The sequence below is a fragment of the Nymphalis io genome, chromosome 7 (assembly GCF_905147045.1).
Source record: "Nymphalis io chromosome 7, ilAglIoxx1.1, whole genome shotgun sequence".
In the NCBI taxonomy this organism is placed as follows: domain Eukaryota; kingdom Metazoa; phylum Arthropoda; class Insecta; order Lepidoptera; family Nymphalidae; genus Nymphalis; species Nymphalis io.
In genome coordinates this window covers 10,948,373-10,964,264 of record NC_065894.1, presented here as the reverse complement: position 1 = coordinate 10,964,264, position 15,892 = coordinate 10,948,373, and the positions used below count along the sequence as shown (strand labels likewise).

The window sequence follows — 15,892 nt, the reverse complement described above, 5'->3', positions numbered from 1 at the left end:
TGAACTGAAAACCATAATAAAGTATTAAATCGGAACGCTAAGATGTAGAAAAGTTGTTTTAAACAAAGAGAAGTGTCGAGTCGAAAATAATATCTTGGTGAGGCCCATAGAACTCCGGGCGGATATCATATAGCTACGTAGATAAAACCTTCCGCCGTCGCCAGCGCCCCTAGTGGCGGCTGAACGAGACTCGCTTCATGCCGCGTACACTGTCCAAAACAAGTACGCGCCACGTATTTTATTATTATATATTTATTTATTCTGTAATGTATTTTTATAAGTGTATTTTTATTTTATATACTTAGATGAAATAATAAGTTGACATTAAATAGTTAATGATTTACAGTGAAAAAGGTAAATACGTTTATTTTATAAGTGTTAAAAAATATTTTTAATCAAGGTTTTTTAACTTTAAGGATTTCGTTAATTGAACAATACTAGTACAGTATAATACATAGTTTCAAATAGTTATAAATGTGTAAATAGGGAATTTTAACTTTGTGTGTGTAAAAATTCTCTTAATATAGTAAATGAAATACAATATTCTCTATTAAAAATTTATTTTTAACAATCTACATTTATAGTTATTTAGAAACCTTTAGAGTAAGCCCATTCTCGTAATGAATTTACAAAATCTCCTTTTACTTCAATAAATCTACCTAATTCATGCACTCTGGTTTCTACGTAGCGGTTGAAATTTGTTTGTAAGTGCTCTTTGATTAAATCGTTCATTAACCAAATGTCACCTTCTATCTTTCTCAACATTGATACTTTTCGTTGTCCTTTGTGGGTATTAACCAGATATATTGGCAACTCATGATTTTTAGTTCTCGGCATAAAATAAGGTAGATCTTTCGCTTCTTCTTTTGGTGGAATCCAACCAGATGGATAACTTTCTTTTGGTTGTACTGGGGGAATGGTTTCAAATGGTAACAGACGTTCTACATATGTCCATTCAGGAGCATTCTTGTCTATTTCAAAATCATACTGTTCTTTGATTTTTTTGACCAATGGTGAATGTGAATAGTTAGAATAATTCCTTGTTGTAGGTACCTGTAAAAAAAAAGTTGTAAAAAATAACCTCAAATTCGCACCACGTGACATTAAACGGAAACGGGCATCTGAGTTATAATTATTAGAATAGCACAAATAATAAAATTGGATTTAATTAATTAAACTTTTTCTTTATTATATGAGAAAAATATATATTAAAATATTTTTAATACAGTCAAAGCTTTTTGTGAGGGTGTACACCCATAGTTCTGTCACATGTCGCGGTCAAAGCGACATTACAGCCCGACGCGAGTAAATATAATTGAATAATTACCAATATTGACTCCGGTGTAAGTTTTATACCCAAATCTGCAGCGTTGTTCAGGATCCGCCCGGTTTTTCCGACAAAAAAACGTGCAAACGCGCACTGTGAACGCCACACGGTCGCCATTTTGAATAGCGAATAGAGCGATTGCTTGCTACAAGAGCAATAAGAACTATATTATTCGTTTCGAAGGAAACATTATGGCGGACGCCTGCAGACATTTGGGCTTTTCAAAAATCGTTTTCTAAGTTTAATCGTGTGTTTTTATTGAACTTTTTTGCATATTATGGTGCATTGAGTGTCTAATTGACTGTTTATTGTGGTTTTTGGCAGTTCCGTGGAATAAATTGTGAGTATTTAGTGAGTACATTGCGGAGGTGCGCCACGGGTAGGGAAATGATTTGGTGCTTTCTGTCTCTCGGTCGACGCACACGCAGCGCACAGCTGTAGGTGGCGTTGCGGTCATACGAGATGTGTACCAAAACATAAGATTTTCATGACTTTTCCGGCTGGATTTTCTATGCAACGAGCGCCTTAAACGTAAATATTATTATATATTATGCATGTCTACACATCTGAGTGCGCGTTTAAACTTTTATTTATTTACATTCCGAAGTTAAAATAGGTGTATTAAGAACGCAAAGTTGTTGATTTGTCGTGCAACGCTTTTGTTTACCACGACTTTTGGACTTAATTTGCGACCGAATTACATAGGATTAAGTATTGAATGCTTATTAAATTTATAGAATAGAACACAACAATTTTAAATAGTGATACTTTTTGTAAATTTAACATGAAATTTCTTCTAAAATAGTTTATTATATAAATGTAGTTTTAATCAGTCAATTATTTATAAATAGTTAAGTAAAAAAAATTTTTTTTTTATTTCAGGGTAAGATGGCATTTGAAACTGAAGAAATAATGGCTCAATATTATTAAAACTCGAGTAGTATAGAGGCCTGAGTGTGACAACTCTATACAATCTTGAAATAATTACACAAGAGAATAGTCTAGGAATACAAGACATTAAAACTGTAAGAAGGCTGTGATATAAGTCAGCAGTCGAGTCAATTGTGTGTCTTTGTTCATCATACAACATACCAGACCCCTCTGACTCACAACAGAGCTGATAAACAACAACCTAATGTCGGAAAAAGAGAATTATCCCTCACTACACATTCCATCATGAAAACTAAACAGGTTAAAGAAGAGACAGATAAGAGCCTAGATGAAGAAACAATAGTTGAACCTAAGACTCGTGCCCGTAAAAAGGCCTCGGATCTCAACGAGGAAGAGAAAAACAAACCTTCCCAAGATGAACCGAAAACATCCAAAGACCCCAAGAAAAATGCACCTAAGCCTAAAGCAGTAGTCAAGAAAAGACCTCTAGGTATTAGAAAGACAAAAACTTTGAGAAGAAAAAAAGTTGTCGGTGCAAAGAAAAATGCCTTGAGACAACAACAAACAGTGACACGCACGAGGAAGGCTGGCAAAGCTGAATCTGATAATTCTCAAGATAAGGAAACCGTCCCATTGATACCTGCCGGAGATATAAAAAAGGAGCCTACAGAGGAAGTAACACCTAATTCTAGATCTTCAAGTCCAAAAACTGCTGGCAGGAGAGTAAGACTAAGTTCTGACATGGTCATGATGAAGTCTGTCTTAGGGGACTCTCCGACCAGCTTAGTCTTAGGACCACGTACCAGCCCCTACTCTATGCGCTCTGAAAGAAGCAATAGTCCTTCACTTTTTGAAGGTAAAAACTTAAGGAGCGGGAAACCAAGAAAAGTTAAAAACAATTTATTGAATGAGGTTGTGATGAAAGAACAGAAAAAAAGACGGAGACTTCTATCTGACTCTAAACCTTCAGAGGTTTCAGAGACTTCAGAGGATTGCAAAAAGTTAAAAAGAGGACGTTCCTGCTCAAGGGATGGCAGTGAAATCTCTAAATGCTCAGATATAACAGAATCAGATATCAGCCTCAGCGAACCACTCAATGATAGTGAAAACAAGGAGCTCAGCAAAAGCTTAGATAAAACTAAGACTGACCTAGATATAGATATTGAAAATAATGTACAGATCTCTCCTATTGGAAAAGTGCCTTCTCTTAGTGTTGACTCAAAATTAATTGAAACCAAAACCAATACAGAGCCTAGTTCTATAATAAAAGAAAAAGATAAGAAAAAACTGAGCTTAAAAAGAAGTACTTCATTGGACTCCGACAACAATAACAGTAATAGGATTAAGTTAGAAAATATTAACGTATCAGACCTAGAAGACAAATATTTGCTGAAGACTGATAATGATGCGCTTTTTGAAGAACGTAGTAGTATATTGACTAGTATGTCGAAGACATTTAATTCAAAAGAAGTATCTAAAAATATTAGGAAAGCCAGAAGAGGAAAGAAAGCAGCGACTACATCAAGACCTATTAACCAATCTTCTAAGAATGGTATAACCAGTACTATAACTAATGACTTAGCCGAGGACAAGAATGAAACCGTTGACACATTATCTAAAGAAATCAGTGATCTCATCAATGACTTGGACCAGAACATAGATAGAGACCAAGAAATGATAAATGATAATGTAAATACTGATCCAATGACAAAGCCTGTTCGTCAGTTCTATGGTCATTCAAAGCCATTAGGTGATAATAATAGCATTATTACACCTGAAACCCCAGTCAAAGATAAAGATACCATTTCAGCAATAACAAATGAATGCACACCATCCAAAAATGATGATAGTGAAAATATCCGCCTCCATTATGAAGAAGATTCTGCTGAGAAATGTTCCGAAAATAGACAAGAATTAACTTATAAATGTAGCACAACAGTAGCCAGCATTGACAAACTCATGGATAGACTCAAGGAGTTTGAAGAATTTGACAAAAGAAGACAAAGACAAGAATCGGAATGTAAATCAAATGATAGTAAATCTGTTATGGTTACAAATGACGTTGTTTTAATACCAAAATCGGGTGCAGATATTAAACCCTTGAAAGACATGCAACCAGCTAGATCACCAGAAAAATTAATTGAAAAGGAAAATGTGTTAAGTTGTTTTGAAAATAACTCGGCAATTTCAATAGTCAAAAGAGATCAAGTTAGACGATCAATTGATGTAGACCTTCCTAATTCTGTAACATTAATAAAAAGGAATAGTGTCAGTGCAAGGAAAGAATCAACGAGTTCCAATCATTCAAAAGAATCCGACGCTATCAGTATATTTGAGAAGTCACTGGGCAAGGATGTGACTTTGACTGAAATTAGAAAATCAGTAGAGAAAGCAGCGCCGACGCCGCAAATTGACTTACATCAATTCGCGACATTACATCCAAACAACCCGAGTCAAGCATTAGTTAGCGCGCTCGACTCGAATCAGATATCGATAACGCCACGCAATTTAGAATCAAAATTAAATTGCAACGAAGTGCAAATAACTAAAAGGAAATCAAGTGGTGGCTCTTCCTCGAGAAAATCGTCGGACACGGGGATTGAATTAGAAGAGAAGATGGCAACAATAGAGAAAATAAAATTACCGCCACATCAACTAAAAACACCAGCGATTTCAATAACCCCTACGCCGGTCGCAGTTAAGTCACTTGAGGCTCCCCAAGCTATGGAAGCAGAGGCATCTGCGCCTCCATTAGAAACTGTTAAAGCTATTCCTGAAGATATATCTTTGACCTCTGAAGTCCCAAAACTAGATAGTGCTGTTGCAGATTCTGCCAAAAATAAAACTGAAACTACGAATGTAGAAATTAAATCTGAATCACAACAAACTCAAAAAACAGAAATGATTGAAAAACCGATTATAGAATCAATTATAGAGACGGAGAAAAAGGAGACAGAGAAAGCAGAACCCGTACAACCGGAGATTGACGAGAAGAAAGATGAACCAAAAGAACCCAAGGTCGAAGAAGTCAAACCTAAGGGTTCTAAAGTGAAATCTGCACGTAATTCCACAGAAAACTTGCCAGGACCAAGCAACGTACTTCAAGAAACACCAGAGAGCCAAAAGAGAAAAGAGAATGTACTTAGGACTCTAGGTTTGCTGACACATAAAGCTGCATCTGAGGCTAAGATAGAGAAATTAAAGGAAAAAGAACGTATATATGGTACAAATTACTGCGCTGTCATGAGCAAGGGTAAATCTGGGAAGTCTGATTACACTGGTACTCTGAAAACTGTGATAAAATTGAGCCGGGGCGCTGGCGAAAGGGATAAGAAGAAATACAGGAGCTCATTGAAGATGACCTTCCAGAAGAGCAAGAGCAGATCTGGCAGACCACAGCTAGAAGTAGGCGATACGGGCAGCGATGATGACGCCTACTACACCATCGAACGGCGAGAGGTATTTATTGCTTTCATGTCAAAAAAATCCTTAAAAATTTAATTCTTTAAAGAAAATAAGTTTTTTTTATCTTTCTTATTAATCTCCTTATGCATTAAAAAACATTCCCCTTTATTATGCTTTTGGTTTAAATCATGAATTATCTCTTGTTTCAAACTCCTTGAAATATTACAATTTTATGTTTACTTCTCACTTTATAGTATCTATCTCTTTCTTATTAATATATTTTTGAATGTTATATATACTTACTTTCACGAATTTTTCTTTCAGGGCGGCGCAAACGCAGCATCAGAGGGTGGGCACAGAAAGTCTCATTACAGTAATCGGCTTAACAACCATGGTGTGTGGATATTGCACTCACCCATGCTTCATGTTTATGAACAAAACCAATAAAACAAAAAAAAAAAAACAATTATATAAACAAAAATCTTCTTATAACTTCTTTTTTAAAGCATGTTTTGTTCATATTCATGTTTCTATTATCAGATCTCGTTAAGAACTTTTTAATTCAATTCTAATGGATTATATTATAATCCATTATAAAATAATAATCTTACAAAAAAGGTTCTATTTTCATATTATTTCATAATTTCTTACGAAATCTGATAAATAACACATATTAACATTTTTAAACTTTAAGATTTCTGACACACTAACATAAATAAACCAACAAAAACATATGCTAAATTAACATGGGGTAATGGTAGCAGAATAATTAATTGATTATATGTATTTCTTAAACACATAACTAATAAAAAAAACATTAAAAACGAACATTTTAAATTTTGAAATTAATAATCTTGCATGCTGAAATGAAAAATGCATTGCATGAAAAATAAACATTGCTAAAGGAATAATCCTTTGCTGTACTGTATTTCACTGGTGGTAGGTGTTCACATAAGTTTTTTACCGTGAAACAATAATATTCTGTTGTATTTCGGTTGAAAGGGTGAGTGAGCCAGTGTAGTTACATGCAAATTGACATTTTAGATTCCATCGTTGGCTCGTAGAGGAAAGGAATTGTTACAATTTTAAAATTATGGGTCACTTAAAGGCAAGTTTCCATTAAGTAGTATGTATGTATTTTAAAATAATTTTATATATAGTAACACAATAAATAAATTTACAAAGTAAAAAATAATAAACTTCTATCTAATTTAAATATATAATGGTAATAAATAAAGCTTAAGTAAATTATAGTACAAATATGCTCCTAAATTATTATGCTATATTAAATCCAATACAACTTTTACTAAAGATCAAAATCATCACAAAGACCAAAACTGTTTTAATAATAATAATATCCTGGGACATTTTTAATAATATCCTGGGACATTTTTCACACACGGCCATCTGATCCCAAATTAAGCTTGTACAAAGCTTGTGCTATGGAAACCAGACAACTGATATACTACATATACTACTTTTCTTTTTGTAAATACATACTTATATAGATAATTACACCCAGACTCAGGACAAACAGACATGTTCATGCACACAAATGTCTGTCCTGGGTGGGAAACGAACCCACAACCTTCGGCGTGAAAGGCAAGTGTTCTACCAACCACGCCAACCGGCTCGTCAAAACCAAAACTGTTACCTAGATAAACGTATTTCCAAACCTATTGAGCTTAGAATTCACGAATCTAAAATCGATATTATTCATCATTAGCATTCATCTAAAAAACAACTACATCGAATTCAGTGAGTTGATAAATAAAAATATGAATTGTGATATAGACATTGGCATTATAAGAAATGTTAACCATCGCTTACATCACCAATGCGCCACCAACTGTGGGAACTAAGATGTTATGTCCCTTGTGCCTGTAATTACACTGGCTCACTCGCCTTTCAAACCGGTACACAACAATACAAGTACTGCTGTTTTGTAGAAGAATATCTGATGAGTGGGTGGTACCTACCCAGGTGAGCTTGCACAAAGCTCTACCTCCAGTTTCGTGTTTCAGTTGTTTATCTGGAGTCAAAATACTGTGCAAAATGATGTCGTTTTATCTGACAATTTTTGAAAAAGTTTTTATATGAGCTTAAACTAACTTTGATATTTCGTTTATCCTATGATAATTATAGGGCTGATATTGTTTAAATGAAAAAAGTAAATACTAAAAAATATAAACACTTTACTGTAATTATATATTTCTATAAATTATATATTATATACTGTATTTAATATAATACACTTTGTTATAATAATTAACAACTTCTAATGAAACGGTTCGTAAATATATTCAACAGATGCAGAAGCAGTTCCAGAGCCTGAACCAAAGGAGACACTTAATCTGGTTATCCCGGAGAAAGCTTCATCGTTCAGCATCCACCCGGGGAGGCTTTGTATGGACCAGTGTTTCTACTGCGGGGGCAAGTTTGGGCTTTTCGACACGCCGTGTCATATCGCGCAAATGAAGAGCGGCGAAAGACAGAGGAAGGTTTTAGACAGTGAGCATTGATTCTTTATCATGTAAAGTATATTATTTTAATTAACGATTTGTTTTTTTAAATATTACTTTTTTAAATTTGTTCAATATCAGCAATATACGTATTGTTTATAAAAAAAATATAGAATTGCATAGACCCCACCGTCTCCGGTGATCTGTCTGAACACACCAACAATGCCCTGTCCCTCCCTGCAGACGAAGAGAAATTGACGATAGACAGCTGCCTGTGCGACGCGTGCTACCGCCACGTGGACCGACGCGCCAATTGCCCCTCGTACCGCAAGCGGCCCGTGGCGAAACCCCCAGACACGACGCAGACACTCGAGCCCCCAAGCGCCACGTGAGTTTTAGTACAAAAATCGATATTGATGATTTTTTAATATTATAATTTCAATAATATATCTTATCTTAAAGAATTTTATCACAATTTAAACTTAGAATAACAGAAAATAATAATATATTTTTGAAAAAAAAATATACTTTCAACTGAAGCACTTGAACTCAATGTCTTGGGCAATAGGCATCGAGGCTTTAATCCTTTTTATTTAGATATTTAGTAAAGTTACCCAAGAAGTCTAAAAATATTTTTTGTATCCAATATCAACGCGTAGCATAATAAAGGTTAAATTGACCAGGTCTAGTGGTATGGAGAAGATATCGACAAGTCCTCTGCCGGACGAGGAGAGTGAAGAAGAGGCGGGGGCGGGGGCGGTCCGTCTTGCCACCTGCCACGCCACCGCCTGTCTCGTGCCAGCTGACCACTCCATACGACGCAAGTGGCTCATTAAAATGCGCTCCAGTGTCAACAAACTGGTGAGTAGTGCACGTTGTGGAGCGACATGCGATGTGATTTAGTTTCCCCCTCGAAATACAGATTTGCGTCTTGCGAACGGCCGTAATTGTACTCCTTCTTAAGTAAAGCTCCTTTTAAGTTAAACGTACTGAAAAACGTCACTAAAAAAAGGTGTAAAAGGTGGACGACCAAATGTTTCCATTTATCCAATATACATTGAGTACTGTAAAATGCATTAGCTATCATCAAATATTCTACCGCAAAATAGCAGTACTTGGTATTTTTGTGTTCCGGTTTGAAGGGTGAGTGAGCGGTAATTACAGTGAAGCTCAGTACAGTGTAATTACAGGCACAAGAGACTTAACACTTTAGTTCCCAAGGTTGGTGGCGCATTGGTGATGTACATAAGCGATGGTTAACATTTCTTACAATGCCAGTGTCTATGGGCGTTGGTTACCACTTACCATCAGGTGGCCCATATGCTCGTCCGCCCTCCAACTCTATAAAAAAAATGCATTACCTATACATTTTTCTACTACTGAACTAAACCCCTAAGAGTAGGTCCCTTGCGTACCTACAACTATGTCCCATTCTCACTGGTGTCGCTCGCAGCTGAAGCTGGACTGCGACTACCCGGGGCTGCACACGATCCCTCTGTGCGCGGAGCACCACCGCGTGCTGGCGCCGCTCATGGCCTGTGCGCTGTGTCGCCGGAGACTCACCAAGCACCACAACCTGCACTTCATACACCATGTGAGTACAGGCGCAGGCATGGTTATTAGATATGACGAAATGACCAGCTCAGTTGTGAGAACAGTGATGATATTATTAAACTTGAACTGCTTTAAAAACATAAATTATCTACTTTCCAGGGCTACACGGAATTTAATCCACTATTTAAAGAAGCAGGAATTCCTGTGGAATTTAATGAACGACCTGTACTTTGTAAAGTGTGTCGCTACTTCTGTACGCTTCTACAAAGGCCGGGACACAATGACAAGCATGCCAAAGCCTACACTCGCAAGTACGTGTTTTTACATTCGAAAGCAAAACATTCGTATTTTTCAATTCTAACCAATTATGTTAATCACAATAGCTAAGTTAATTAAATCACCTTTTGTATTTCAGACTTCTTCAAATATACAACGTAGAAATACCGCCTGAATTACACCAAGAAGTAGATGACAGTAAAGTTCTAGAAGATTGTAATACTAGTGCAAGCAAACAGAAGAAGAAAGCGCGCACTAAATCAAAGCAAAGAAAGTCTACAGAACCAGAGAAACCTGATAGCGAATCTTCTGAAAGGACAGTCGAAAGTTCTCCAGAAAAAGAAAAAGTCAAAGAAGACAATATTACAGACGATCCTAAATCAACTCCGGCACAACCTTTAGCAGAAGACATTGAAAGTCTCATATCATCAAATAAAATCCCAGTTCCGGGTGCTAAACCCACTGAAAGCAATCCTCAAAGTGATGCTTCAGAAACTGACATGGTATCTGATGTCGAAATGCCTCTACTACCTTTAGACAAACAAACAGAACTGAGATATCTTTTACAAAAGCAAAACAATCCAGCACAATTCCAACAGAAGACAAATTTAACACAGAAACAAAGAAACATTCTTAAAGTACACAATCTTGGCATACAAAAGCCGGGCATGCAGCACAGGATAATTGATAAAAACACCAAGAGGGTGCACAAAATAGGTCAAATTGTCACTCATAAAGACAAAACTAGTAAAAAGGAAAGCGAAGTGGAAATGTTCGAAATAGATAAATCGAAAGAGATCACCATATTAAAAAATATATCACTCAATGACGAGTGCACGATAGAGACAATACCCAATAAAAAGCCGGCTGATATTAACACGCTTAAAAACAAATGGCAGATGTCAGAAAGTTTTACGCAAGTTAAGAAAAACTTAAGTGAACTATCTAAGAAATTGCCAGCTGAAAAGGATTCGAAGAAAGTCTCAGATTCGAAATACTCAAATCCAGTTAAGAGGCTGGAAACGAATCCATCTATATCAGTCAGAGAACTTTTCCCGGGTGAGGAAGAAATGAATTTGCAATGTAATATAGAATTTAACAATGTCAAAGGTGTGACTCCGGAAGGTTGGGAGAAGTGTAACACAATGATTCAATATGACGTCGAAACTAAAAAACTTTGGACGGAATTACAGCGGCCATACGGAAATCAGTCGAGTTTCTTACGACATTTGATTTTATTAGAAAAATATTTCCGAAGCGGTGATCTTATTTTATCACATAATGCATCGCCTCACGCAGCGAACTATAGCACGTCAGTACAAAGTAGACTTCGAGCTTACGACAACTTGCCGCCTGAAACCTCACGACGTGAATCCGTGAGCCTAATTGAGTTCCGTAAGAAACCTTCAGTTAATGGAAAAAGTTTGCTAAAATCCAATCAGAACTCTGAAGAGAAAGATCCTAAAAAATTCATGCCCCCACCTGGAAACCTTCCAAAACCAAAGTCAAAAACGGAAAAGAAAACCAAAGCATTACCGCCGGAGTTAATAGCAATTAATACTCCAAACGCGCAAGGAAGGAAGGCAATACAAAATGTCTTGCACAATATTCAACAATTAGTTAAAGGTGTCTCGGCGTCTGACCCTACAGAAGTAGCGGCGGCACCATTGCCTCCACCCAAGTTCGATCCCCCAAAGGAAAAGAAAGAAATGCCTGGACTAAAGTTTGAACCTATAAAGGAGAAAAAAGATAATATGAAACTGGACAAAGAAAAGAAAGAAACCACAAAGACTGATACACCCAAAAAGCAAAAGGCAAACAGCAAAGGATGGAGACCAACCCTTATGCCTATAACACCAGTAAGTTTTATACGCGTCACTTTAAAATATATTTGATTCAATATTTCATCAATCCAATCATTTAACTTAAAAAGGTTTAAACTTTCATTTGACAGGTGAATAATATTCTTGTGTATCTTTTTCAGGAAAACTTAGCGAAAGTCGCCCGAGAACCGTTAAAGCTCGCCGTAGATGGCCACAGTCTTCCAAGTTTGGTGCAGGTTTTATCAGCAGGCAACCGATACCACATTACCTTCGAGGATTACAATAAAATGTGCCTCATTCGCCGGGAAAGACAACAGAGATTGCAAGAAAAAGAAGCAAAATCAAAGAGACCATCTATCGAAGAGACGACAGTTGTTACAGAAATACAAACTGCAACAATGCTTGGTAATGGTGGAACAGTTGTCCAAAATTTCACCACTGATAAGGATAGTGATAAAAAAGAAGTGCCAGACCTTCAAATTGGTACTAATGCTGCTACAATACTGAAAAACGTCGGTCTTAAGAATATCACAATAGCTCCTATACCTCCAAAGACAGCAACTGTTACGTCGCAAACCTTGTCAACGGCGGTCTCCTCACCTTCACTACTGGTCACCACACCTATTAAAATCCCTCAGTTGGGTCCAGCCGTCTCCATTACTAGTGAAACAGTGTTTACACCTAACATACCAATAATGACTCCAAGTCAAATGATTTTACCTAAGATTCCGAAATCGCTAACAGTGATCCCGCAGACAATGGTCTCAAATCAAGGGGTCGTGGTCCCCGTGGCGACGACCGCGCCCTCTCAAGCGGTTATCTCTGAGCAGCGACCATAACGAAACCTAATATTTGTGGTTGTATAGTGACCACCTATCGCGACTTCGACGCCAGCAGACTGATAGTAGTCCAATACTACCAGAAAGAAAATGTGTTAGATTAGATCAGATCCCTCGAGGAATATGGTGATAGTGTGATTTAGTTCTCTAAATATTGAGTGATTCGGTCTGTGCTTGTCGCGTGTGACTCCTAAATTATTAACAAATCCTATTTTCGTAATTAGTGATATGCCTCGGATGTGTTCGTGACGGGGGCGCAGCAATATGTAAGTGAGAGCACCAGAAAGCCTTAACTGTGTATATATTAGTGTAGGAACGTCGACTTCATGCGCTGTGAATAGTGGTGTCGAGGATTGAGTTGAAAATATTGTATTGTAGTACTCTGGTTTATTAGTTATTATAATTGTTTATGCAAATGATATGGGGGAAGTCTGTTCGTCTCATCGTTCTATTTATTGATTATTATTTATTTATTTAAATTACGCACACTATATTTAATTCTTTTGTTTTCGAGTTAAAATAAATCTGCAACATTTATTTAATAAATTTACAAGAAGTACGAGATAGCCACCCAGATAATCAATTACATAGCATCACCTAAAACAAATCACCGTCATAGATTCAAAATTCTCTAGTCAGTTTAGAAAATGCATTTATAATTTATTTATCACAATGGAATCATTACAACACTTCGTATCATTTGCATGAAAATAGACAATTATTTTTATGTATACAGGTGATGTTTTAAGTGATCGCATTCTATTTGGCTGTACATACGAAATTGTTTTTTATTCCCATTTTAAATATAACCAAATTCCTCATTTAGATATTTACCAAATTGTATGTGATCATTTGAAATTATAGAATATGTATAGCGTGTAATTATAGTTTGGATATCATTGAAGCATATTTTGTAATAATAATGTTTCCTAGAAACTAATTCACGTATTGTTAGTTTAGTGCACTAAACCAAACGCAAAATGTGGACAATATGCAAATAAAAGAGTTTAATTTTAACTCGATACATGGTCTATCAAACTGAACTGTATGATGCTCTGATATTGTCCACTTTATCAGCAATATTAATAATCCATTTGGATTTTTGTATCGGAACAAAACACATAATATGACCAATTTACTGTGCAAATTTATTCCATAAGTGTATTTTCCATAGTGTTAAATAACCGAACCGTGAGTGATCCAGTGCCTGACGGAACTTTAAAACAAAATTATGTCACAGAATTTGCAATCTGTAAATAAAACACTTGGAAAAAATACTGTTTTATATTCGGTAAAGCTCATGGTTGAGAATAGTAAGTTAAACATATATGTATTGTTGAGAATTACTAGTATTTTATTTTTGGTCAAATATCTTAGGATTACGGTCCAATGTTAACGATTAGATGTACAGGACGTGTGTTAAGGCGATGCTTCTATACACCGGCGCCACACATTCGACGCATTCAGCAAGCCGGCGAAGGTACTCGTCGCATCCGCCAATATTCGCGACGATTCGCAAACTTTTGTTTTTTTGAAAATGCCGTAGCATGTGTAGCGCCGGCATAATGGTCTCATTTAAACTATATTCAAAGACTTTGATTTAATTATCTGTATCATAATGTTAAGGAAACAATTAATAATATTCCATAAAAGATAGAATATTTTTTTAAGAAATAGTATTACATGATATATTCAAAGCATACAATGTAATTTATGTGTTTTGAGTTTCTGATATATAGAAGTAAGTTCGTAACGAAATCAAATCACATTGTTTTCTTAACATTTGATGATTGTTTTAAATTGTTCAAAATATATGGAACAGGGATCTGTAAATATTCAAACAAATAAGTGTTAATCAGAGAAACAGTAACTATTTTTATATTAAAAAAAAACAATGTAAATATATATATATTATGTCGATTTTAATGACATGAAATAAAATTATCCGAAATACGCTTCGAAGAAACGAATAATTGAGCTGAATATTAAAAACTTCCGTTAATACTGCTAGGTCTTATCGTGTTAAAATGGTTATTACATATATACTAAAGATAATATTAATCGACCATTGTAAAATTTACATCGTCCTCGTAGAATAAGAAATGTTAGTTTTGAAAAGTGAAAAAAAAAAAACTAAAAATCATTTTGTATATACTTGTAATAAAAAAAATTTATATCATATGTGGATACGTATGTATTAAATACAGTCAATTTCAATTTAATTTGTACAAAATGTTAAATAAAATCAAAATGATTGCAAAATTAAAAATTTACCTCTCTTTCTAACTAATTATCTATCTCATATATATATTTAATTCTACCGTATTCAATGTTTATTAAAGTTTATTTGTCTATATTTTGTACAAATTAAATTGCAACAAACTGTACGTTACTCTTTTGTTTTATTACATTTTGTGGTCTTACCTTATTTCTTAACGGCATTGACTTCACGATTAGTTATATGATGCGAAATATTTTCAAACACCCTCCATGATAATGAACTGAAGAGGTAACATAAGATGTTGCATCTCTATCTGTTATTTAAATTAAGATGATTGTATGAATTTAGATAAATTGACAATAGCTTATTTGCGACTTTAATGGTCACAACGGAATAAAAACGTTTTTTATAAGTTGTTTTGTGGAAGTTTTCGCCTTAATATACAACAATTGTTATATAATAATAATTTAGTATTTGGAAGTTTCAAAATTTGTTTTTTTTTTTTTTATTGTGTTTCGATGCTCACAATTTATGAACAAATGATTATAAGCCTTCATAGCCCGGATGCTTAATTTCTTCCAAAGATAGCGTGTTAGTTTACAATATTATTTTTTAGTTTTTACGTCCGGCACGAGATGTCGCTGCGTGCCCGAGGTATGAATTTGTCTAATAAACATATCCTTATGTCATGAAATTGTTTTTATTTTTATTTTACTATATATCACTACACTTGCGATCGTCATTCATCATCATTTCAATTAAAAAACGTTCTTAATTTTAACAGATAATAAATAAAAAAACATTTTGATAATTAATTTGAAATAGTTTAATACCAAAAATATGATTTAATTTTATATTTAATCTTATTTCTCTAAGCACATCAACTTAAATTATATTTTAAATACACTATAAATATGGTATAAATAAAATATTAATTAGAACTAAGTATTTTCTATCCTATTAATTCAATCGTTAGTATAATTTTTGGTTTAAATGCACATGATTTATATTTTTAATTATAATATTTTAAAATTATAGTAAATTTCAAAGTGAATAAATCAAAATGAACCTTAACAATCATAAAATAGGTATTA

At 34.8% G+C, this 15,892-nt stretch overlaps 2 protein-coding genes across 5 annotated transcripts; one reads left to right on the top strand and one right to left on the bottom strand.

The window, feature by feature from the left end:
- Positions 1 to 543: 543 nt before the first annotated feature.
- LOC126769522 (probable 39S ribosomal protein L49, mitochondrial) lies at positions 544 to 1,470 on the bottom strand. Its single transcript, XM_050488383.1, has 2 exons — positions 1,328 to 1,470; positions 544 to 1,053 (listed from the first exon to the last, which is right to left on the bottom strand). Exons 1-2 carry the CDS (start codon positions 1,442 to 1,444, stop codon positions 589 to 591), a joined length of 582 nt encoding a protein of 193 aa, XP_050344340.1. The 5' UTR covers positions 1,445 to 1,470; the 3' UTR covers positions 544 to 588.
- On the top strand, positions 1,465 to 15,492 carry LOC126769427 (uncharacterized). Of its 4 annotated transcripts, XM_050488210.1 has the most exons (11): positions 1,465 to 1,667; positions 1,756 to 1,858; positions 2,210 to 5,677; positions 5,948 to 6,017; positions 7,934 to 8,134; positions 8,329 to 8,473; positions 8,769 to 8,946; positions 9,539 to 9,679; positions 9,799 to 9,950; positions 10,055 to 11,774; positions 11,900 to 15,492. In XM_050488210.1, exons 3-11 carry the CDS (start codon positions 2,504 to 2,506, stop codon positions 12,575 to 12,577), a joined length of 6,459 nt encoding a protein of 2,152 aa, XP_050344167.1. In that variant the 5' UTR covers positions 1,465 to 1,667; positions 1,756 to 1,858; positions 2,210 to 2,503; the 3' UTR covers positions 12,578 to 15,492. The 4 variants fall into 4 exon arrangements, with proteins under 4 accessions (XP_050344167.1, XP_050344168.1, XP_050344165.1 ...); XM_050488211.1 differs by lacking the exon at positions 1,756 to 1,858 and having other exon boundaries at positions 5,948 to 5,972; XM_050488208.1 differs by lacking the exon at positions 1,756 to 1,858.
- The last annotated feature ends 400 nt before the right edge of the window (positions 15,493 to 15,892 follow it).